Source organism: Trachinotus anak, unplaced genomic scaffold (assembly GCF_046630095.1).
Source record: "Trachinotus anak isolate AG129_WGS33_773 ecotype Australia unplaced genomic scaffold, CSIRO_AGI_Tana_v1 ptg000010l, whole genome shotgun sequence".
NCBI lineage: Eukaryota > Metazoa > Chordata > Actinopteri > Carangiformes > Carangidae > Trachinotus > Trachinotus anak.
In genome coordinates, this window is record NW_027273861.1 from 18,847,835 (window position 1) to 18,872,541 (window position 24,707).

The following is a 24,707-nucleotide window of genomic DNA, read 5'->3' on the forward strand; positions in this document are numbered from 1 at the left end:
ATCTATAGGGTTTTTATTATAGATTCAACAGGCTTATAGATTACAAATCAGTGTTTTATAGCAGGTTCCACTATTGCATTTTTTGAGTTTGGTCGCATTAAGAATTTGGACCTTGACAGTTATTTTCTGCTCTCTCAGAGACTGTAGTCTACATGACTCTCTATCACCTGACTCCTGGGCTTGTTCTGAACCATTTTCTGTCTCTTTTCTTCCTTCATCTTTTTCTTAAAATCGTGAATCATTTTCACCTTTCTTACTCTCTTCATCTTTCTGTCTCCACTGCTGCACCCCGAGTTTCTCCCTCTCTTCTGTCTCCTCATCCCCTCATCCAGTCTCTAAAGATAAAAGAAAAAAAGCCTCAGTTTTTAAAAATCTGACAGTGCATGTAGAAGGTACTCAAACTTGCAGAGTTAATTACAGTTTTTGTTGTGAATTAACAAGGAATACAGGTAGTGAGCCGTAGAATGACTTTATTAAAAAGCAGCAACAAAGCTGATAAATTGAACGGTTAAAACAAAGCCCACTTAGAGAGCTCGTAACTGACTACTTTGTGACCTTTCATTTTCACCTCAGTGCAAAGGGTGCATTTACCTTAATTCCTACAAAGCATGAAAGGGTGAGCCTACAGTCCTGCTTCCTATACTTCCTCAAGTCCCGCAACCCCATACACCTGCACTAGGACGGGTCGCTCATTAGTATGTTTAGTGCGCCGCACACTGAAGGCAGACTCTTTCTGTTTTGTGCACTGCGAGGTCAGACACCAATCTGCTGACAACAACACAAACACAGCAAACGTGATTAACCTTGATGAAAAAAGACAAGCATTATGACTCTCTCTATTTCTCTATCAGACAGTATTTGTCTCTTCACACAATGAAAACACACACATACGCACACACACATACGCACACACAATTCCCAGACAGGTATGTCCTAATTAAGCAACAGCCGAGGCTGCTCAGAATCAATGCCCTGATCGGGGAAGCTGGCTAATTCATGTACACTGCTCCACCCTCCCCTGCCGTAAAGCCTGGCAAATATTCATTTCCTGAAACGAACCGAATCATTTAGAATTCGTTCGGGGATTGATTAACATTGGAAGGCGGGGACTGTTCAATATTTACACCCATTGAGACCAATGTAAGGGCCAAATAATGGGGCATATAACTGGCACAGCGATTTACAACTTAATTAAAAACAACATAATACAGATATTTTTTTCCCTTTTTTTGTGCTGCTTGTTTTGTGTGGGGAGCGAAGCGTTCTGCTGGGCTGCAAGTGAACAGAATGGAGTCATCATGTGTACCTTTGACCTGATCCCTACACAAATAAAGTATGTTGTTTGTTGTTAGGGTCCAGCCTACGGGAAACCTTGATTCAACAGGATTTGTGGGTGTCAAGAGGGACCAGGAAACAAGATCAGCCAATAAAACATTTATTTTCCAGAATTAAGGCTGTGCTGCTTAAATGGAACTCAGTTAAAATGAAAGATAAAATGTTGCTTGATGAGTTTAGCCTTCACTGTAAATACAGGTTCCAACCATAAAACAAACAAGTGCAAATAACATGCAGAAACCCTCAACTTAAGAAACATCAGAAATGAAAGACAACCCCACCTGGCACCTCCCAATACTGCTATTAGATGACACATTTGATCATTTACAATGTAATAGTACAAATGTGGTGTGTGCTTTTGTAAAAGTCATATTGTGGGGGGTCAAAAATCTATTCACACTGTTGCCAGATGGGAACAAAAACCAGTTTCCTACAAGGTAACACATCTATTTTAGAGTCAAGACTTACTATAATAACTAATAAGTCTCATTATAATTAGTTAGAGGTCATGTAAATATACCGACTGTAAGTCAGTACATGCTGCGTTAGTGATATATCTACACTTGCACCAATACTCACAAGTGAGAAGAAAAAAAATGAAGTTCCTTTGTTAGGACTTTATTAGTACTGTTTTCATCTGAGATACAGTCACATGTGAAGACAGTGGATCTACAGTAGATACATGCAGTTTGCAGACATTTCACTTGTCAAATGTTTTTGCTCACATGCAATTTCACATGTGAAAAATTACAATTCAGATGTGATTTTTGCCTCAGTAGAAGTTCATGAGAAAAGACCCGGATATTATCTGACGCATGTGTGTGAAATATAGCACAAATCGTACTTCATAGTAAGTGTGTGTGTGTGTATGTACAGGGATGCAGCCCCTGTGCTTAACAAATACTTGTGTGTCCCACAAATTACAGACTCAGTGACTGGATTGGTGCAATGACAGCAGTAATGGGAAATACCGTAGTGATGGTTACGGTGGGACTAAGACAATAAATGAATGTATAAGGTTCATAAAGTGCAACCCATGCACAGAGCGACTGCATCTAGTGCTTTTTCATCACTCCTGTTTTGAAGCTTGGGGAAGTGCTGATTGAAAAGTATTGGACTCTCATCTGCTTTCCAAACAAATCTTTTTACCCACCATCAGGTTCCTTCAAGCATCATTTTAATGTAGGAAACAAACAAAAAAAGTCACTCAAACTTTGTCTGCGACAGAGCCAGACCCAGCTAATCATGTTTGGATGTCCTGACTTTTCTTTCATTTTCTTTCATCTCATCAGCAGTAGGTGAGAGTGTGCCCTAAAGCAATGAACCTAATACTTCCACCTATTTTCTGTCCATTTTAGCCTAAGAAAAATAACATGGCGAGCAGTCAGCTTCCAACGCCAGCTGCCACTTTATAGGGAATTCCATGTAATGAGGCTGCCTAAAAGGCTTTCAGACTTTATCAAGCAATAAATGCTCCAGGTCTCCAGCCTGCCACTATTACCTGGCAATGCTGCAGGCTGTTGTCATTAAGCAGTAGTTGTGGTGAGTTGCGGTGGCGGCAGGGATATTGAGGATCACTGACTCTCACCCCTGACCTGAGATACCTTACAGTTTCCTGATGGATTTCGACATTCTCCAGATTATCTCTCCAATTTACAGCTCTAGCTTGCCTTCTTTTCTTCTCTTTTTAGGGGTTATCTTACCAGGATTTATATGGTGATTATGTTGACACTAGTCTTTATCTGGTTTCAAACAAGGCCAGTTATCAAAGACTAAAGCAACACAATAGGGGGATTTGTTAGGAGGGGGATCTGTAAATGCTCAGACCTAAGTATTAAACACTTGAGTGATAAATAAGTGATAAGACAAAAAAAAACCACATCATTGTTGTTCTTAAGTGGGGGGAATTTTAGCTATTAGTTACCTGCATTACATAATCATTTTCTATAGTCTATAGAGACGTTGAATTTGAAACCACAGAATATCCATTTAAAATTTTGAATTGTCTTAATGTTGACATTTGTCTTAGTACAGTAGAATAAAGAACGAGTCGTAGTTTTTCTCATGGCTCAGCTCCATCAAGATGGAACCACAGAGACCTGCTTTTCAAATGTAGTATAAATGTACTATACATTTTCATTATTACAAGAACTTCATAATGAGCAAACCAAAAAAAAAGAACAATACTTTTTTTTTGGAACAATCATTATCAGTGCACAAGCAGAATACATCCAAAGCATGCAACTTTATCACAACAGAGCAATCCCGCAACAGAGTGAGACAGCAGCAGCAAATTCTCTCACCATCTCGTAGAAGTGTTGCAAGAGGAGTAATCTCTTTGTGAATTTCAACACTATCCACGCCCAGTAAGAGTCATAACATGTGCAGCCCAGCCCTGCACTTTTGCCTGAATATGGTGACGGCTGCATGGTGGCAGTAGGATTTAATACACTGCCACAGCCAAAGCAATACAGGACATATCCCCTAAACCTCTGCTCCCCTCCATCAATACACTCACTAACTACCTAAGCAGTGAGCACAACCTGACAAATGCTTCTGTAAAAGTAAAAAAAAAAAAAAAAAACTTTTCCTCCCCTCTACCTTCCTCTCTGCTCCACTCTTCCACTCCCATGTGGGGTGATTTAAGACGGGCAAGCTATGGAGAAGCTGTTGCCCTCCATCTCTCCTCCCTCCCTCTCAGTCTCCCTCTCCCTTGGCCTTATTACAGGCTGTCAGTTTATTATAAAACATTAGGAAAGCAGAGGGACACTTGCAGTTACTGTCCTATCGATCGGCAGGGATAGATTCTGTGATTTAGAGTCAGCCTCTGCTCGCACCCTACACGCTCTCGGTCTCCTATTAAGGCACCAGCGCTTTGCTTTGGCTATTGATGTCTCAACATTAACAGTTACAAGCAGCTACAGAAAATCAATGCTCAACTTTTATTACCGGCTGCATAACGCAGAGGACCTCCCGTCAGCTGATACTTAGCAGTCAAAAGGAGGCGCGGACGGTCCGCCTTGCACGTCAGGTGTTTTCTAAGTGATATCTGCAGTAATATCAATCATGTGTGGAGCATATGGGGGGCTTTCAGGGGCCAGTGGAGGGCTTTGGAGATTAGGGGTACAGCATAGGAAGGTATAGCTCGCCGAACAAATTAGCACTTGCTTGCAAACAGCAGCCTCTGTGCCTGGACAGAAACTTAAAAGGAAGAATGTAAGACAGACAGGGAAGTTTTTATCTGAAATTCTCACGTGGAATAGATTTTCCCACAAATACAAAGTGGCAAACATCTGCACTTTTCTCAAATCTCTTTGAACACCTCCAGCGTCCACAAAAACACACACATACAGTACACCTAAATGTCATCAAATAACGATCGATCCCCTCAACCACCAGCACCGACTGGCCATCCATCCATCCATCCATCATCAGCATCAACCTAGGTGTGTGTGTGTGTGTGTGTGTGTGTGTGTGTGTGTGTGTGTGTGTGTATGTGTGTGTTGTAACAGAGAATCTAAACCCAGGTAGCGTGGATCTAGAGTGGCTGAGGCCTCTCAAACATTTATGAGGGGCTACCGAGCAGCAGTATGGTAGCCCTTCTGGGACAAACAGCCCCCGGTTCTGTACTCTCAGTCCCGATCAATGGAACTCAAGTTCATTACACACACTTTTCAGCCGAACGGCGGCAACTGATCCTGCCGCCCCCCCTCCCCCCGATAGTGGAGCAGCCCACCGCTGGGGCTGCATTACACTTGCTTGTTTTCGTGACTGCGTGTGGAAGACAGGGGCAGGGAGTGTGTATCGGTGTGCATTTGTGTATGTGTGTGTGTGTGTGTGTGTGTGTGTGTGTGAGCAGGGGCTGCTCCCAGCGGCCAGAGCTTGAGGTTATCATTATGTACAGGTCAGTCCGCTGCAATGCTAATGCTAATGCATTCTCAGTGGCCTCAACTCAGGTCCCAGTGCTGTGCTAGCTAGGTAGCTACTCCTCTCCAATTAAAGGCTGAGGGATGTCTGTTTGGGGTAGGGAGGACAGGCCTGGGCTAACCGGGGCCCTGTGGAGAACAAGCTCACATTAGTCGAGGAAAACAGATTTGGAGAAGACATTGTGCATACATTGGAGTGCTGCAGAAAATCCCACTCTTGATTTGAATGATTTGTTGACTGGAGATCATCTAGTCCCTGGCTGTGATTTCATACATTCTAATAATTTCTTTAGATGACTTATTTACTTTTATTCTATGTCACGCAACTACTACTGTTATCACAATGACCCAAGTGGCGTCAGAGTGTCTGTATAAACTATAGTGAAGTTTTTTCATGTTAGATGATACAGTCTATTCGTTAATTAATATGTTAGCATATGAGTTTCAAATATTGTGATAATTTTCTTTAGTTGTTGAGCATCATCTCAAGAGCATGGTAAACTAAGAAAGACAAGGTGCCAACAAATCTGCACTGATTATTGCAGTCGAAAACGCATCAATGTTTCACCTGCAGGCCACGGATTTACAACACTGCTGCAAGATGAAAACTGTGGGTATTTTTTTGCAGTGGTGCATGACAGCAGGAAAAGAACAACTGCCACAGTCATGCAGCGTATTGATCAGACCGCCTGCCTCGACCTTACTTAAACATTACATACAAACAGCAGCAAAGAGTTACACAACCCTCCCTATGGATCTGTCTCAACCAGTGATCACTCTTTCTTGTTTTTTTTTTCTTTCTTTTTCTTGCTCCTATGCACTCCATGAAGCAAAGACACAAAAACACATGCATGCATATTATTCTCCACATCCACGTACAGATATAGCATACATACATCAAGTAATTATACATGTAACACATGTATAATGTATGTGATGTAACACACATTCACACACAGAGATAGACACTTGCGTAAACGCACACACACCATAGGATCTAGGCCATAGGGTGATGTTGTGGCCCTTCAGTCTTTAAGTGTATCGTGGGTCAAATGTTCAAAAATATAAATATAAATGTAATCAGATGGAACCCGCTTTACACACCCACCCTGTCAATCATTTGTCAGGTTGTAAATGTGAATGGCAGCACTCCACTCCTTCAACCTGTGTCTCAATAGGAGCTACAGTATTGGTGCTGTCACTGTCAATTCCATGGCAAAGACAAACTTTTATGATAAGAAGTTTATGGCAGTGACAGCTCATGATGTGTCATTAGTGTTAATCATTGGACAATCATTACTTTATGGAAAATGTAAGACACATGAACTCAGAGCTGTAATGCTTGAGCAAGATGAAAGGTGGTGGTGACGCACAAAGCTGTTTGAAAAGACTTAATTAATCTCTTTGTTGTTCAAAAATGTTGAAAAGCAGAAACAAAGTCTGTAAAATATGGTCTATTTTTGTCAAATAGCAAAGGGAAAAAAACTCATTATTTGTCACTGGTATCTGACTGACTGTACCCTTGCAACATTGAGCCTCCACGTGGAAAAACCCCCCCCAAAAAAACCTGACGATTAGAGAAGAAGTAAAAATAATCCTCTACATTCACCTACCACCCCGATATCACAAATGGAGCTCGGTGGAATGACAGTACTGCCTGGCATGTGGACTGTCAGCCATTGTGTTCCTGTGTGAAATGTGTACAGTGCAGAGACATGTGCTTCAACTATGGTGGTGGTAAGCTATATGGTAGTCAGGTGGCTGCTATAAGATTATACACCCTATTCCCCTTGCTCTTTGAGCCTCTCTCTCTCTCTCTCCCTCCCTCTCTCTGTGTATGTGTGTGTGTGCGTCTTTGGACAATGTGGTTACAAGATACTTCTGGCAGGGAAGAGAACAGCGGAGCTTTAAGGTGATGTGTGTGCATGCTGTGGCGTGTGTGTCCGTAACCAGAGACAGTGATTAAACGTTTTAAAGCACAGATGATCCAACAGGTGCTCTGGCTCGCCGTCTCTTGTTCTCCCACCCTGTCTCGCTTTCTCTCTCTCTCTCTCTATCTCTCTCTCTCTCTCTCTCTCTGCATTGAGCCCCCACCCACCCTGTGACCCCACACCCCCACTCCTGAACCATCACAGCTCCTTTCTTGTCTCTTCACTCTTGTCCTAGAGGATATTTTAAGCAACAAAGCCCTGTGAGTCCACTGTCTTGCACACACACAGACACACACACACACTTTGGGCACAGCTATGCCTTGTACTGCATTTAACAAAACCATCATAGTGCAATGGAAACCTTCAGAGCTGCTGGCAAATGTTGGAAACAAGGGTCAGGGAGCCAACACATGTTGAAACACAGGAGGGCATGAATCAATCAGCCCCCTCTTCACACACAAACCTACAGTACAAACCCATATATCATCAGAAAATAATGCTAAGTAAAGTAAGGAATATTCCTGGGCGCTATCAGGCACTTGTCACGGCAACTCTGGGCATGTGCAAGCTGCTGTAGTGCATAAATGTACTTTAGTGCCACCTGGCACTGATATCCATTGCTACTGTTGATGTTACACTGTTAGCCTGTTAATTCTTACAGTGCTCAGTAATGAAAATGTCCTGTCTGACACACAGACAGTGAACACATCAACCTTAAAATGAAGCATTACAGCAGCATTTTCCATAAACAAAATCCTGCCTGTAATAACAGCTAACTAATCTGTTTCAACTGGTTTTGTTCAGCAGTTCCTTTACTAATTGGTCAAACTACTCTCCAATGAATATGAATCCTCAGCAGAGTAAAAGTCCAGGATCTTTAATTGTTCTTTCTCCTCATATTTTGTTGTTTTTGGAAATACATGCAGCCAGAAAGTGCTCCAAATATGTAATAGAGGACGCACACACACACTGTAACAGGTCTATTTTCTCTCTGAAAATTCTTTCAATAAAACTGGTGAAACTCTCAAACCACAGTGGGTGCAGAACACAAACAGACACCCACAACCACAGACAAACACACTCCACAACATCTTTTCATTAAACAAGCGTTTCTGTGGTTTATCCTCAAAATTGCTCATTTCCTCTAATTTCCTCGTATTGTGCATTTGAAAGTCCTGACATTTGGCGCAGTAGAAGCATCCAGTAAAGCCCCAGCTCCCTAAATCAAGTCCAGCTTTGAGAGGCAGTGTGCAAACATGCCATCTTACATTAGCCCTGAGGGGGAGGAGAGAACATCCAATACTTTTGAATAAATTAAACCCCAATTTGCACTTAAGTTGACTCCACTTGTCACATGACAGGGGACAAAAATCACACAGAGAACAAAGAAGTTAAATGAAGGTGTGGAAAACACGCGGCGCACTCTCTCTTTAGTCAGCACTCTACCTGCTGGCTCCCATCATCAAATGAGAGTGGGCCGAAGGAGAAGGGAGAGAGTGCAGGAGAAAGGAGTGAGAGAGAAGGGGAGGGAGGGGGAAAATGACGCTATGGATTAACTGTCTTTCATGCTGAAAATATACATCCCCAGGCGCTTGGCGCTGAATTATTAATTCAAATTTGTCAGAGAAAGAATGAGAGAAATCTATTGACGGGGAGACGGGGCCTTTAATGGTCTCATTAAAGGGGAGGCTTCCCACACCAGGTACCTTCTGCACTGCTGCAGGAGTTTTCAGGGCAGTGGAGGGTTGGAGGGATGTACTTGACCCCCCAATGATTTTCTGTCACTTTATCATAAACAAGAAAGGTTGACATGCCCCTTCATTCCCCACGCCCTCCCTCCACCACCAAACAAACCCCGTGTGTAATTAGCCAAGGGGTTCAAAAGTGCACTGAATGTAAACGAGGTTCACATGCATGCGTTGGTACAGACAGACGGACACAGCAACAACACACACGCATTATATGCTGCGCCTGCTCCTACTGTTGCTGACAGGTACAAAGAAGTGAGTGGTGAAATCTAGAGGAGCCTGGGGAGTCACCTCCCAGGTACAGCCATATTGATTTCTGATTCATTCAAATTTTCATTTCCCCCTTTCACTGCTCCATAGATCGTTTCCACAGATTAGACCAAACACAGTGACTTTTTTGTCTGCAGCGTTGTCCGTTAGATACACGTCTGTCAGTCATGTGTTAGTGTCATTAGCCGTGTATGGCTGCTTGACTAGGAGCTGCTGTGGTGGTTGGGGGGGGGGGTTAACTGTTCGTACAATCCAGACAGCATTAAGAAGGTGAGAGAGCAGGGACCTGTGGGTGCACCACATTGTCCGAGGTCAACTCATTGAAAGGCATTTGGTTCCGCCTCCAGGGGGGCTAAAGAAGGGGGCAATATGAAAAGGAGGGTGGAGGACTAGAGGGACCACAGAGGACTAAGCACTAGCTTCATTGCTGATTCAAGTCTCTCAGTATCCCTCTGGCAAATGGATTTTCATAATGCTGAGACAATGTGATTTTTTTTCTCCCCAGCAATATGATTTTTATCCCAGTGAGTCCACTGCTTGTCAGAAATGAAAGGTAGTAATTAGGCTGGCTGACAAAATTTTTTTAAGCCACAATACAGACAAAAAAATTACTGAAATAGCAAACAAAAACTTTTTTGATATAATATTGATATTTTTGCCTACAACAAACTGTTAGGTGGCTGGGTTATCTCAAACCACAGGCTGTGCAGCCTGACTTACTTTCAGTCCATTAAGAGATGCAACCAAAGCTTATTTTCATTATCAGTTAATCTAGTGAATATTATTTTAACTAACTGATTAATCATTTAGTCTAGAACATGTCCATCTTTACCTTAGATTAGTTATTTTGTCCAATGAACATTTGAAAAGATAAAGATATTCAAGTATTTGAAACCAATCCTGGAACAGGAAAATATTTTGCTGGATAAATGACATGAAGGGATTTTCTTCATTTAATTTATTATAATTGTTGTTATTAAACTATCAAAAAGCAAAGAAATGTAAAAAAAACAACAAAAAATCATACATGCCGTTCTATGTCAGAAAGTCTGGACTTGCCACTGATAATAACTTCTGTGGCTGCATGTGCCCATCTGTTGAAGACCTCAAAGTCCACAATAACGCAGCCAAAGACAGGACCAACTGATACATGATGTAAATTTGTTTTCCACTTCACCTCAGGATAAATCCCCAGCACCTTCCAGCCAGCATAGGCAATGAGAGAAGCTTGTCTCCTTCCTGCTCAGAGCGCCTTTTCTCTTGTTTATTTTATCAGACCTAAGGCACTTTTCCCTTCCTCTCAATATCTCTCGACCTCTTTCCAAAGCTACCCCCCCCCTCCCCACCGAGCCCGCCGACCCGTCCTTGGGCGACAGAACTGAACCAGCCGCTATCTGTTTAGCTTAACAACAATGGCGATAGTTGTCGGCAGAGGTTTAGATTTGACTTAATATATCCCCAACTGCACCGTACCTGCTTAATTCTGGCCCTCTGAGCAGCTGAAGGGAGGGTTTGATGAGTTGAAATTGAGCCTTCTTGCTTTATTCTGACATGCTGACAATAGTCTGTCCCCATTGGTGGCCTGCTTTCAGGAAGTGTGAGACAGGTATTATTATGCATTGTTAGCGCAGAGGATATTTGGCCTCTGGACATGGGCTCTATGTTAGCTTGAGGGCATGTAACTACAGTATGTTACTGTATGCTGGTGAAATAAAGGGTCACTTTTCAAGATGAGGGGTCACTGTTCATAGATTAATGAGCCTTTTGTTAAATGAGCCAAAGAGTTAATGAGTGCAAAAGATTCCTTCCTGAGATCCTTTCAATCCATTAAGTTTGCCAAGCTGGGGCCACGCAGTATTGGGTGTATCTTATAATAAAGATATAAATGATGTTGTGGAGAGGCATTACGCAAAGTACGCAAATGCTTAAATGACATTTAACCCTAATTCATAACAAAATGAAAAGAATTACTGTCATATCAAAACAAGAATCTGGATGAGGCATTTAACCCTGACCTAACCTCATCTTATCCATGGCCTTGAACAGCATCTGAAACCTCTAGCCCCCACTGTGACTTTATGAAACTGACAATCTGACAAGCCCACCCACAGCACATGATTACCTAGATGAGAAAGTAAGCAGGGTTTGAACTTCTCTTTCTCTCCACCTCTTTTTTTCATTATTTACACAACTATTTCTGGCACTTTTTGTGCGTACAAATGTGTGCAACACCACCGTTTTAAATAATCTCTTCTGCCTTTGAACAGGGCAATATGTCATGTGTAGCTCTGTAGTTTTTTTTTTGAGTATTTCCCCTGTCTTGCTCTTCTTGTATCCTGTGATAGGATATTTATGATGCTTGTTATTCTGTTAGCCTATGGTGTATCAAGTCTTAAGGAACCCCCATTAGATGTGAAGACGTATACAACTCCAGTTTTACCCCCATCTTTTTCCACGTCTTTAACGTGGGGGCATCATATGGGAGAAGGGGAATTCCCCAAATGGGATTTGGAGGAAAACAAGGAAGCTGAGAGCTCCAGGGAGCAGGGAAACAAGGACTGTTACTCTAATGGGGAAGCAGAGCCTCCTGTAGAGGGAAAAAAACCCAACAAAAACACACACTTCCACGTGAAATGTTGTCAGTGGAGTGTTTTGATGGGAGCTCAGGTGACTATAGGTGTAGCTGCAATGTGTGTGTTTGGATACTTCATGACTTTATGGTCGTGTGAGTGTAAAATGGGGGTAAAAATGGCAGCATGTTACTTGTTGCCAATACAAATCCAAGCTTACATATTTGGACAGTGCACCATAACTTAGATAACAGCCTACTCAAGTCATACCATTAACCGGGCGGCCATTGCCCCTTGCCCCATGAACCTTATTTGCTTTGCTTGCCTTAGCTGCCCTAACACTCACACACACCAACACACAGACATTTTCTCCCAACGAACACGGATCTCTACATGTTGCTTGTCGTAGGCAATAAGTCCTTTGTCCTCACTTGGTCCTTTCATAGTTAAAGGTTATTGGGTTCTCTTCTTTCAACGCCCCTGTCCCTGATTGGAGCCGAGGCAGATTAATCAGGAGTAAAATAGAGGTGAACAGTGTTGACTTGATAACAATCCAGTAGGGTGCAATAAAGAGGACTTAGCCTAGATGCAGGTTCAACTCCTTGGTCTTTGAAGCACCGCTGCTGTAGTAAAAGGTGCTTCAGCTTTGATAGGCTTGTATAAACGCCCATGAAAGTCCCTATTGGAAGAGGCGAGCCCCTGGTTCCCGCCCATACAGGAAGTGACCAGTTTGTCTTTCACTCACGTTTAATTGGCCAAGTTTACTGACAGCACTTGACTCAATAACCGTTTATGACCCAGGAGTTTTATGTGTTGTTTTTGGACCCAGCAGGAAACATGTGCTGTGAAGTTTGAAAGGCAGAGTGAATTGGCAGCATGTGACTGAGAGCTTTTATTGATTGTGGCAGTAAAACTGTAATGGTGAGAAAACATGGTGTTATTTTGCCATGTATAACCGTTCCCCTTAGAGTAGTGTCTTGTATTAAGAGGACACAACTGGAAGCTGGTGTTGGTTTTACATGGAAATAGCAAGATTGTGTGGAGTGGGGAGAGGTCACAGGTTAGGTGAATTCCCAATAAGATCTGTATGTTACATTTTTTTTCCATATTTTTCATTAAACAAGAGCAAAACTTGCCTAAAACCCTGAAACGTAATACTACTTTATCCCAAAAGTTGGTTTACAGGATGAAAACACTTTACTTCACCAACAACTATCACTTCTCGAATGAAGACATATTTTAGATTATTACAACAGTGTTTTAATACATTGTCATTGATTATCTGTTTATACTCTTCTTTCCACTAACGGGTGTCCAGAGAAGGAGTTACAGCTGTTGCCAATACATGTTTATACAAATGCAAAAACAAGGAGGTTAAAGTAAAGTGTTACCTACGTGGCTAAATCTGAGCAAATAAAACTAAACTCTTCATGTGGCAAATGAGAAATAATTTTTCTGCATTTGAAATTTTTGCCTTTGTTTAAGCAGATGTTCGTTTTCACTATGTGCTGATATGGACGCATCAGGTCTTACACAACTACACTCTGTTACCTCACTGCCTTAGTGTACAGTGCAGTGTTTTTCCACCTCTTTGGCTTCCTACAGCCATAATCAAAGTGATGCCTGCTTGCTTTTGCAATGACCAGTGAACTTTGACACCAAGTGATGTTTTTAATTTTTTTTCTCACCACTCTACATCCACTCTGTGAGGCATCATTGAGATAAGAGTGAAATAACAGAGTGAGCATTTGCATGAGTGAGTGTCTAAATGCTGTGTATGATCGTGTTCGTGTGTGTGTGTATGTCCCTGGAGCAGGTTGATTGTAAGGGGTGGTCAAAGAGTGTAAAAACATATGCGGACACACACACTCTCACACAGCACAGAACAGATCCAGTCTAATTAAAAAGCACAGCGGTGATTTCAGGGGTTCTGTGAAAGAGAGGATAAATCTGTATGTGTGTGTGTGTATGTGCTTGTGTACGTGTGCATACTTTTGCATTAGGTCGCTGGCTTCAGCATGATCGCCCGTCAAATGAAACAATGTATTCCGCGGGACCTCAGGGTTTCCATTTGAGTATTCGGACGCGGCGCTGCAACGAACTGTGGCTGTTTTATGTGAAAAAAAGTTGATAATTAGTCCCACAGTGACTGAACGATGAGATGTAGAGAGAAAGAGAGCGCACAAGACAGAGAGAGAGAGAGAGAGTGAGAGAGAGGAGGGGGGATTGGGGGCATTGAAGGAAGAGGAGAGAGCGCTTATCATGCTTAATACTCCAACCTGACACTGTCTGGGAGTCATTAATCAATTGTTTATTTTGTTTGTTCTTTTTTATTTCCCACTCTTTTCTCTCCCTGCACACCCCTCTCCTGCTGTCGAATGATCAGTAAATTATAATCAGTCCACTTGTCTAATTTGATTAGCCACAAAATGAAGAAAAAAATCCTCTCCAACCTGAGTGTTTTTTTTTTTGTTTTTTTTTGTCCAGTTCTTCACTTGGCTTTTGCAGTCGGGAGTAGATTTCAAGCTATTGTCATTTGTGCTTTTTCTTTTTTCTTTTTTTGGAAGCCCTGATTCATTATTTTTTCAAAAGGGGCTCTGGTAATAATTAGCAATTAAAATGCTGTCTTTTTTGCCTCACTTTCCCCTAATTAGCTTGACAGAGACATTGGGTACTAATTCTCTAGTCCCCCCCCCCTCCACACACGCTCACACAGACACACACGCTCACAGACAAATCTTTCTGAGAAACCATGGCAACACCTCACACGTTTTTTGCTGTGATCCGGGCCTCACCTTGTCATGTATCTGCACATTTAACCAAATCAAAATTGGGAGGAAGCTCTCACATCCCTGAACTGATTATTAAGCAGCACGAGATGTTTGCTATCGACAGCGCCTGTGCTGCAGAAAACACTTCATCCTTACTCATATTACTTCATATTAAAATAATTAGACACTAAATATTACTCATGCGAAAAAAGTACATTTGCAAAACCACCTTTGCACAGCCTCACTCTCTACTGTATAATGGATACCGTGCAAGACAGAATTTTGCTGTTTTAAATTCAAAACTTTATTCCCCTTACACAATCTAATCAATGTTCAGTTTTTTCTTTGGCCTTGAATTTGCAGCTTTTGCCCTGTAATCTATGTCCAGTTTTCAATCACACTACGGTTGGACAGTGTTGCTCTATAATGACTTGATGGCTGAAATTATGCTGCTCACCAACAGATATTGTATTCAAACAAGTTATTGGATTTATTAGAAAGCACCAGGGGTGTAGATATCACTAAGGTCATATCTTTTTTTTTTTTTTTTTTTGGATGAAACAAATTCTACAAATCAAGAATTACATATTTAGACTCAATACAGTTCAATTTGACTCCTTTTAGGCCAACAGAATTGACAGAGCTAGAGCTGGACATTGCCAACAGACGATGCCTTGATGCTTACTTAACATGGGGAATATAAACACATTATGACCCTATTGTTTTGTTTTTATTTAACAAAATATATGCTGAATGCAAGCTTGCATAAATCAAATATAGTCTAAAAGCAGGATTTTTTTCCCTCTAATTTACATATCTGATTAAAGATTAAGTCACCATGTCTAAGAATCTGACCAAGCATTGAATTCCAGCTTTTAACAATTGAGACTTTTCAATATGTTGCTCTGGTCACTTTTTAGTCAGTACACAGAACGTATTTAGGCTCAACAAAGCAGTGAGTATTTCCCCTCAGAATGTGCTTTGACACAGCATTTACAGGAACAGTAGACTTAATAAATATGACAAATCTGAATACATTTGAAACATTAGAGATGAGGGGAGGTGCAGTGGGGGGATGTGGACTCATCAGCGACACATTCTTCACAACTTTTCTGAGCAACTCAGAAACTTTCCTTTGCAACGTTTCATGTGCGGATGAAAACAAGCCTTTTTTCCCCCCCCCCTTGCTGTTGCTGACCTGCGTAGGACGTCTGTGTGTTGAAGATTAAAGCCCATGCTCTACTGAGTTAGCTTATGTAAGGCTATATTAATGCTTCTCAGTGGGGTTGGTGGTGTGAAAGCTGGTTCAGGAGTCTGATAGGGGGTCAGGCAGCTGAGTGGCAGCAGGAAAAAGCACATGTCATGTTTGTTTGGAGGCTCCTTTGTCACAGGACACACCCCCTCTCCCTTTTCCTGCCCTCCTCTTGGCCTTATTTAGCCCCCCGCCGTGTCACCCAGAGGTCAGGGTGAGCACGCACACGCTAAACACTAGTCCAACTCACACAAACACACACACACACACACACACATACATACACAGGCAACACAAGAGTAGACAGACACACACACATGCAAACAGATTGTAATAGCATGGTAGAGTGCATCATAGATGGAAGTGCCTTGAAGGACCTGCTTCTCATTCTCTAGACCTCATTAGCTGCTGATTTATCTCCCCCTCCTTCCTCCTAATGTTCTGGGTGGGTGGATGGGGTCTGTGTGTGTGTGTGTGTGTGTGTGTAGGACAGGGGTACTGTGTAAAAGAGAAATATTGTGTGTATTTCCATGGATTAGTGTCTGTGTGTGCGAGAACTAGACACAGGGACTCTGTCGCTCCACATTAGTCCACTGTGAGCACACTCAACCTGGGGTCAAACAAATTAATAAAAGATCACACACACACATTCACTCACACACACACACACACACAGAGCTATCTGATTAAATATTCTGCAGCCCTGCGCTTCATAATCATGACAAGTACACATGGTGCTCTGGTTCACCATTATCCATTTAGCAAATTTTTGTCTTGTCTTGCAATAATCTGCTCAAACCCCCAGTGAGCTTATTATTGTCAAGGAAAAGTGCTTATAGCTGCGCAGAAAGGTAGGATTTTGGAAAGATGCAAATGCATTTTTCACAAAGAATTAATAGTGTGAAAAAACACTTCCCACCAGGAGGAATTCCTGCACTTTTATTGCACTCTTCAGTTTGAGTTTTAACTATTTTTCAGAAGATTGATGCTTTTTAATAAATTTAAAAAATATATCATCCTTGGCCCCTTTCAGTAATAATAACAACACATTCCGTTTTGTTATGATAAATAGGATGGCGAAGGCGTTGGGTTAAGGAGCAGCTGTGGCGTGAACATGACTCTAACTCTGCCCTACATAATTCATTGACTCCTGGGGAATGAGTCTCTCAGGAGGAGAACCTTTTTTCGCCTTTACCTGATTCCCTCTACATCACAGTCTCAAGAGACGATTCAGAGGAAAAAAGGAGGAGGAGGGGGGAGGAATATTTCGTCATGCGGTGCATTTTGAAGTCCTCTTTAAAGCAAAAAAGGAGCCCCAACCAAAGAATTCAACTTGTAACACTGTCCCCTGATAAATGAGAATAGTAATTACTGTGTGTCTGCAATATAAACCACTATGACCCCTTGATTTCTTTCCAGATTTAGGATCCTATGACACTATAAAACTGCCCTGTCTTAAAATTCTAGTGTTTAGTGAGAACTGGGGGTTTCTATATTTTTCCACTATTTAGACATGATTGTAATTGTCATTGCCTGTCCTCATACATGCCCCACAGAGATTGGTAAAACATCAACTTATCTAACCTTTCTCTTGCTTCTTCCTGTAGATGTGAAGAATCTGGAGAACTTCCACCTTGTAGAAAGTGTCCAGGAGCAGGTCAATGCAGCACTGCTGGACTACGTCATGTGCAACTACCCGCAGCAAACAGACAAGTTTGGTCAGCTGCTCCTCCGGCTGCCTGAGATCCGAGCCATCAGCCTGCAGGCCGAAGAATACCTTTACTACAAACACCTCAACGGCGACGTGCCCTGCAACAACCTGCTTATCGAAATGCTACACGCCAAGAGAGCTTAGGAGAGGACTATGCTACCCATAATGCAGCTGTGTGGACATCCTGACATTCAAATAATGAACCTCCAGCTCAGACTTGGCTGTGTGATGACCTAGAGGATGGAGGGCAGAGTGTGTTACAAACTCTTGTTTATACTGAACTCACGCTGATGTTCAAGTTACAACTTGAAGTACAGATTTGGACAAACACACACATGCCCCACTGAGACTGATAATGTGCAGAAAGACAGCTTATGAATCCCTTTAGTCTAGGAAAAAAAACAAAAAAAACCCCAAAACACCAAAAAAAAAAAAAAAAAAAACCTAACAAAAAAAAAAAGTCTGAAAGAAAAGCCGCTTGTCCTCAACCACACAGAAAAAGACACTATTGAAAGGAAAAAAGAAGAACACTTGAAACAAACGCTGCGTTTGACACTATGAGATGGTATCTAATCGTCTGCACGGGCACAGACTATCAAGACTGGCAGGCTGCAACTTAAAGAATTAACAACCCTTGAGTGTTTTAGCACTGGTGACACTGAGAGGCTTTTTGTGCTGAGAAAGGAAGCTGAGCAACACCGCCCATCTTTCAGACAGCTCTGTGACTGGAGCAGTGGCTCATTTTGGTCACTCATCCTCCGGCGTGCTCTCTCACGGAAACCGGCTTTAAGCTGTTGTTGGTACTGTAAAGACAAACTGGGCCAGAGACTCTTACCTACCATCACGTTTGTTTGTTTTTGTTTTTGTTTTGTTTTTTTGCCACGGCAGCTTGACCTGACTGAAAAGGGAAAACTGACAGTGAAAAAATAGGTCTAAAAACTGAACATTCTTTAATGAACAAAATGATAAACAGGCCAATAAGAAGAAAAATACAGTGTCTTTTTTTGCTGTTGTAATGGAAGTCATTTGCTAGTCATGGTCACCTTGTGGTTCCCCTTTCTTATTCCACCTCCCCAGATCATCTTAAACTATGTACCTCAGAAAGACCAGTGTTAAATAAATTCAGTTAATAATGTCAGCTGAGACAATTGTATTTATAGCCCCTTTTTCCTGCCAAAAAAAAAAAAAAAAACCAAAAAAAAACACCTTCCCTTTTCATGATTTCATTAAAACTGGAACAAAACAAAGTGTAATTCTGGAGACGGAGAAGGATCGACCCTGCCTTTGTCCGGAAAGACCAAAGCCTGCTGCAGAACAGAAGAAGGAAATTACAAATACCTTAATAATCAGTATTATAAAAGAAAAAAAAAAAAAAAAGATTTGTGATGTCACAGTTATGTGAGTCTTGCCTTATTTCATTACCATGCTAGCTAACCGTGCAGATGTGAATGAAAATATGTACAAATATATATATAAAGTATTAATGTTGTAAAAAATTTAAAAAAGAATAATTCAACAGGTGTTTACATTCATGTGGTCATATGGGAGAGAACTGTGATGAAGCATAAATTGCAAAGCAATGATTTCCTAAAAAATGAAATCAACTAAATGAAAAAAAAAAAAGATCCCTCTGGTTTGCTTTCTTTGATGCGTGTACAGTGTTTTATTTTTTATTTGTTTTGAGCAGTACTTAAATTATGTCGTGAGACACTAAAATCAAAAAGGAATCACACTTAAAATATTAATTTCTATCTGTGTCTGCTGGCATTCAAAACATTTGTTTCTTAAACGTTGCTGTGTAAGGGTTCCATTTCACGTTCAACCTTTTTGTAGACTTTTTTTTTTTTTTTACAGTGCTTTTACCCTTTTTGATGTACAGTATGTCACTGGTTACGCTTAATAATGAAGATAATTTATTGCGTCTCTGGGTTTCCATCTTGTGTTACATGACGTGAGGTGTCCGCGCCAGAATAAATTTGTTTACTGTAGCATGTTCTTGTTTTGTTTCCACAAGTACTTCTCAGATGCAGGTCTGCAGCAAAAGTAATGAACTTTCAAAAAAAAAAAAAAAGAAAAGAAAAAAACACCACAGTTTCTTTGTCTTTTAAATGTTTATGCAAGTCTGTACATTGAAGAGTATTGTATTTAAGCGAGTAGGTGTGAAAGATATTTGTGCCACATGAGTTTTTCTTATTGAGTTTCAACCTGCATCATTGTTCTGTCCGGTTTGCTCTTATACCAAAGACTGCATCTTTCCCCTTTGAGCTCTGACTTCTAGTATTGTGTCCAAAATGAACAAAGCTGGCTTTTTCTTGTTTTCTTTAAACATGGCCGCCTAAATTATCCTAATGTGGAGTTCTTCACATGTACACTAGTTGTTGTTACTGTTTTTTTCAAAACGTCCCCAACACTTGCCTCCCACAACAACCTGTAGTGTTTCTCTGTATACCTTTGGATTTTGCTAATTATGTCATAGAATGACCAAAAGTCTTTCAACGGCATGTTTAATGTACAGAAGATTCACTTAAATCCTGAGTCTGTGAGCTGATTCTGATCCCGGGCTTCACTATGTGATATCCTCATTAACTGCGTCTACTGATCAGACAATCTTTAACCACCCACTTTCTAAAATTCTGAGTTCAGGCTCTGCAGACGCCTTGGACTTCCTATAAACCTCCAGGTGAACACCACATGCAGGCAATAGTGACTAATGTGGTCATTGCAGACATCCTTATGTTTACTGCATGTTTGTAATAACACATCTTAAGCCCCGCTCTTTTAGTAAAAGCTTAGAGAAACAGTTTTCTGTCACTTCAGCAGTCGGAAGTTACAAGGCATGGTCTGAAATCCAGCTGTTCGTTTTACAGCATACCAATCTATAGATTAAGAGTAACTCTCAAGACAGACCCTTATGCAGGATAGATGCTTTAACAAGGACTTCAACAATGGCTACCTTTGTGCATTCACATGCTCATGTACTTTGTCAACACATGGATACACAATTCATCAGTATGCTATTTTCCTTTTCTGCTTCTCTGCTTGTCTTTGCCCCTCCCGCTGACATTCTGACTGCCCCCATCACTTCACTACCTGGTCCTGGGAGTGTCTCTCTGAGGCTAATTGAAATTTTCCTCATATTTCAATAAATAATTATTATGCTTATAACACCAGATTCTCGCTTCCTCTGCACACTAGAGCTGTCCAGGTCTTTTGTTTTTATTTGTGGGAAACAATGAATAGGCACTCAAACATCCCAAGATAGCATTATAATACAGCACCTTGTGAGAATAGGAGATTAATTCCCAGCTGATTTGGAAACATTGTTTAATAGAGAAAAAAAGTCAGTTCCAATTCTGTCCTGTATCTGTGGTGGAAGGAAAATTCAAAGAATAGTTTTCTCCAACTGTTTGGGACATACTTTTTGTCTTGTCGTGACCAGCATCAGCACAGGATGATTAATGTAAGGAAAAGGGCTTTCAATGTATTTTTAAATCAGTGCGGACACAGTACATTCTCTTCCATACAAAGTCCATGGGAAGAATCAAAAACTATATACAGAATTATAAATCTGTTGTTCTTTTGATCCTAATTTCTTCATGCCAGTCTGGCCTTTATTTGATAATTTGACAGGAGAGGGAAAAACAGGGTGAGAGAGGGGATGACATGAAATAAAGGTCCCTGCCTGAATCAAACCAGGGACACTGGAGTTACATGATGTGTATCTTACACTAATAAGAGGTTAAGAGGACACCCCACTACTCAGCTTATGTAACAAACTGCAGTACTACCACACTTAACTGGACAATATAATGTTTTCACGATCACATTTATGGCAAGAAAAGCCATGAAAGATAGTATTCACGTGTATCATACAACATACAAATTTAACCAATGCAAAAACTAATTGACAACTTGGAATTTAACTTTAGATTAAAATGATATTTGAAGTATTTAGCTTACATTATTATCCTGCACATCTTAAAATAAGTGTTAAAGCAGAATGAGTCCGAGATCACTGATAATACTTACAATTAGTATTAAGGAGCACAACATTCATGTACTAAATATTCCTGTGCCTCCAAAATAATCATAGGTGACAGAAAATTAAAGACTTAAAGAAAAATTAGCTTATAATAAAAAGAATAACTCATTCAAAATACTAATCACAATATGAAATTACAATCACCATCACACCAACCAGGTCAGTCAACGTAGACAAGGCCGTAGCTTTTTTGAGTTGAAGGGCTGCGAGGGAAACAGGAAGTTGCAAACTCCAGCTCCATGGGGACGTGAAGACTACAACCACCCGACAAGGCATCCACTTCTGAGGGAGGAGGCTCCTGGATAGAAGAAGGGGATGGGTAAGTGGTAAGCGTCAAGTCATTTTAGCAAAACAATATTTATTTACACTGTGGTAACGAAAGAGTAAGGTCATAAAATACACTGGTATATTAGGGAGAAGACAGGGGACATTTCCCACTTCAAATGAGGAGGAAGCTGAATTACAGTGTACAGTATTTGTAATTGTTGTGTTTCATAGGTTTTACTGAAGCTCATTCTGTCACTGAATTTGGTCATGACTCCAAACATCTTTAAAAAAAACCTCCCTTTTTAAAAAGTCTGAAGTCTGACTTTTTACTGTCTTTAAACATACAAACACTTTCTTCACGATTCAGTGAGGTTTCTGTATGTCAGTGTTTCTATATTAGTATAGTTTCAGTAAAAGTATTAGTACTGTGTATCACATTGAGCTTTAGTAAATTGACTCATGGCTGCACACAGTATTCATCCGAATTTTCATCTTTTGTTTCAGCTTTGCTGTCAGACTGCTTCACTTACAATATTTGCAACAAGTCTTTATTATTAGTTGATGGAATATCAAACCATTTCCAACAATTATATATAATGTTTTAAATCAAACCCTCAATTAATGTCGAGTCAATTATCCTAACTTCAGGTCATCAACTGAGCTCGAGGCCTATATTTAAAACTACTTGGTATTAAAACATTTCTACTTCTGACGTCACTAATCCCACAACCTTCAAAGGCACAAATGTTGGTGTTCCATTACTCATTGAAACACAATTCTGCGATCACGATGTCATTTTCACTTGCGAAACAGGTACAGTTCTGTGCAAATACATGGAATCAGCTGACAAATGAAGAATGGCTTTTATTATTTTCTTGTATCTTCCATTACACAAGACATGACATGAAACATGTACATTCCTTCTAAAATAAACAAGTTGTTTAATAGTTGTCTCTTTTGGTGCAACAATACTGTCAACCATTGCGCAGCAAAAACTGCGGACATTGTCTCTGTGCTACAACTTTTCTACATCTTTAGATTTTCAGAAAAAGAAAATCCAGCAATAACAGTGAATGGGCTGCTTAAGTGTCTCTTTAACATATACACCAAACTTATGACAATCTATTCATCTTTTTTTTTTTTATTCCATGAGGCACTTAATATTAGGGATCATTCAACTGCTGAAGTGGTGATGATAATGTTAGCAGTGCTCTCGTGCAGCATTAAGGATGCTGGTCACAGACGGGCAAGCGGCCAGCTCGATCCCCAGCGCACAGCATTGCAATCCTCACTTGGAGCTTGGCTTGCAGTGCCTGGCCTCCTGTCTGTAAATGTGTTAAACCTGCTTTCACTCGCCCTGAATTTGTATAAATAATGTATATACATTTATCCACAGACTCTAACAAGTGCAGCCTCAGGTGAAAATACTCAGAAATGCATGCTATGCGCATCCCCGAAGGTGGACATCAGCTCCAAACCGACCAACTCAAAAGATAACCACACAGAGAGCAAGAAAAAAGAAAAAAACACAAATGAATAACTTGCCAAAAGCAACATAAACACACATAAACAGTTTTTTTCACACACACACACACACACACGCACGCACACACACACGCACACACAGAGATGCAGTGCTGTCAGTTTCTAAACAAGTTTTCCTTTCCGTCACACAAACAGCCCCAAGTTGTGTCTGCCAGTGTTGAAGCTTTTAAACTCTGGAACCACATCACTCGTGTTTACTGAGATGTGTTTGTACGTTTCCCTGCACTGTCAAAGCACAGTCAAAGAGAAAGAGACTGAGGGCAGAAGAAAAAACAAAAGCTTTTGGAAGTGTTCCAAGATTGCAAGAAAAGGTGCAACTGAATGCTGGAATAAGCCAGTTTGGTATTCAGTCCAACTTCAGGCAGGCCTGCGGGCTCCAGAGGCCTGAGAAAAGCACAGCCAGTCCAAGTAAAATGAACACCCAGCCAGCACCACATGGTGGCAAAACTCGTCTTTGGTGGATTCATCAGTAAGGATCATCTACCACACCAACCAGTGACTTTCTAACAGATACGCATATTTAAAGACATCCTTTACTGTACGTGCTGTCTAAATTCATTAAGTCTATAATTAAAATCTATTTCCCAGTGACAACCATTTTATTTATATTTCGCGTCATATATATCAAGGTATGTGTTACACGAAAATGGTTGTCTAAAACTGGTTTGTAAATAATCTCCAAAATAAAGGAGAAAACTTATTTAATTTCATTGATGAATAAAATGCTTTATTCATCTGTTTCAGTGCTGTAACTGGTGGAGGTTCACAGCAGAAGAACAGGGAGGCTAAAGAGAAACAGCAACAACTCTTCAGAGAGGCAATTAGCCAACTTTCTAATCACTTACACCAAACAGCGACTGGGGGACCCATTGTTTGGCGGCCTGATGGACAAACTTTAAAAATGTAAAGATCAAATTAATAGGCAAGCATTGTTAATGGGAAAACTGACTATTGTTATGCAAAAGCCTCACTGTGGCATGCAAAACAAATACACTAAGGTTTGGAGATGGAATGGTTCGAAGGCCGCTGCTGTTTCATTTCAAAGCATGCATTATACATCATTGTGCATAAAGAGGAAGCCTACAGCATTATGATGTTTTTTTCCACGATGATTATCCTTTATTAGTCATTAAAAAGAGAGCGAGAGAGAGAAAAAAAATACAACTTTTAAGCACCTGAACCTCGCTGCCAGCATTCCATTAATTGCCTGCACAATGGGGAGAGCCTTCGGAGATTTTTCAATTTCAAAAAATGAGGAGCATGCATTCAGTCGTGCTCATGTTATACCGGCACTTAAATCCTACAGAGCTCACATAAAAAAGGACTCAAGGTTGCATCC

At 40.8% G+C, this 24,707-nt stretch overlaps 2 protein-coding genes across 6 annotated transcripts in view; one reads left to right on the plus strand and one right to left on the minus strand.

The window, feature by feature from the left end:
- The window catches only part of nr5a2 (nuclear receptor subfamily 5, group A, member 2), a 69,102-nt gene extending 49,597 nt beyond the window's left edge, over window positions 1–19,505 (plus strand). Inside the window, exon 7 of the mRNA XM_071485949.1 lies at window positions 17,411–19,505. Coding sequence (XP_071342050.1) covers window positions 17,411–17,658 — 248 coding nt within the window. The 3' untranslated portion in view covers window positions 17,659–19,505. The remainder of the gene's footprint in view (window positions 1–17,410) is intronic.
- Window positions 19–24,707, minus strand: part of LOC139625887 (adhesion G protein-coupled receptor D2) — a 108,404-nt gene continuing 83,715 nt past the window's right edge. For 3 of the 5 annotated variants that reach the window (XM_071485946.1, XM_071485948.1, XM_071485944.1), the window contains one exon: window positions 20,713–21,854. In XM_071485946.1, the coding sequence (XP_071342047.1) occupies window positions 21,717–21,854 (138 nt within the window). In that variant the 3' untranslated portion in view covers window positions 20,713–21,716. Of the gene's footprint in view, window positions 336–20,712; window positions 21,855–24,707 lie in introns of those variants that run through there. The other 2 variants (XR_011692030.1, XM_071485945.1) reach the window with 2 other exon arrangements.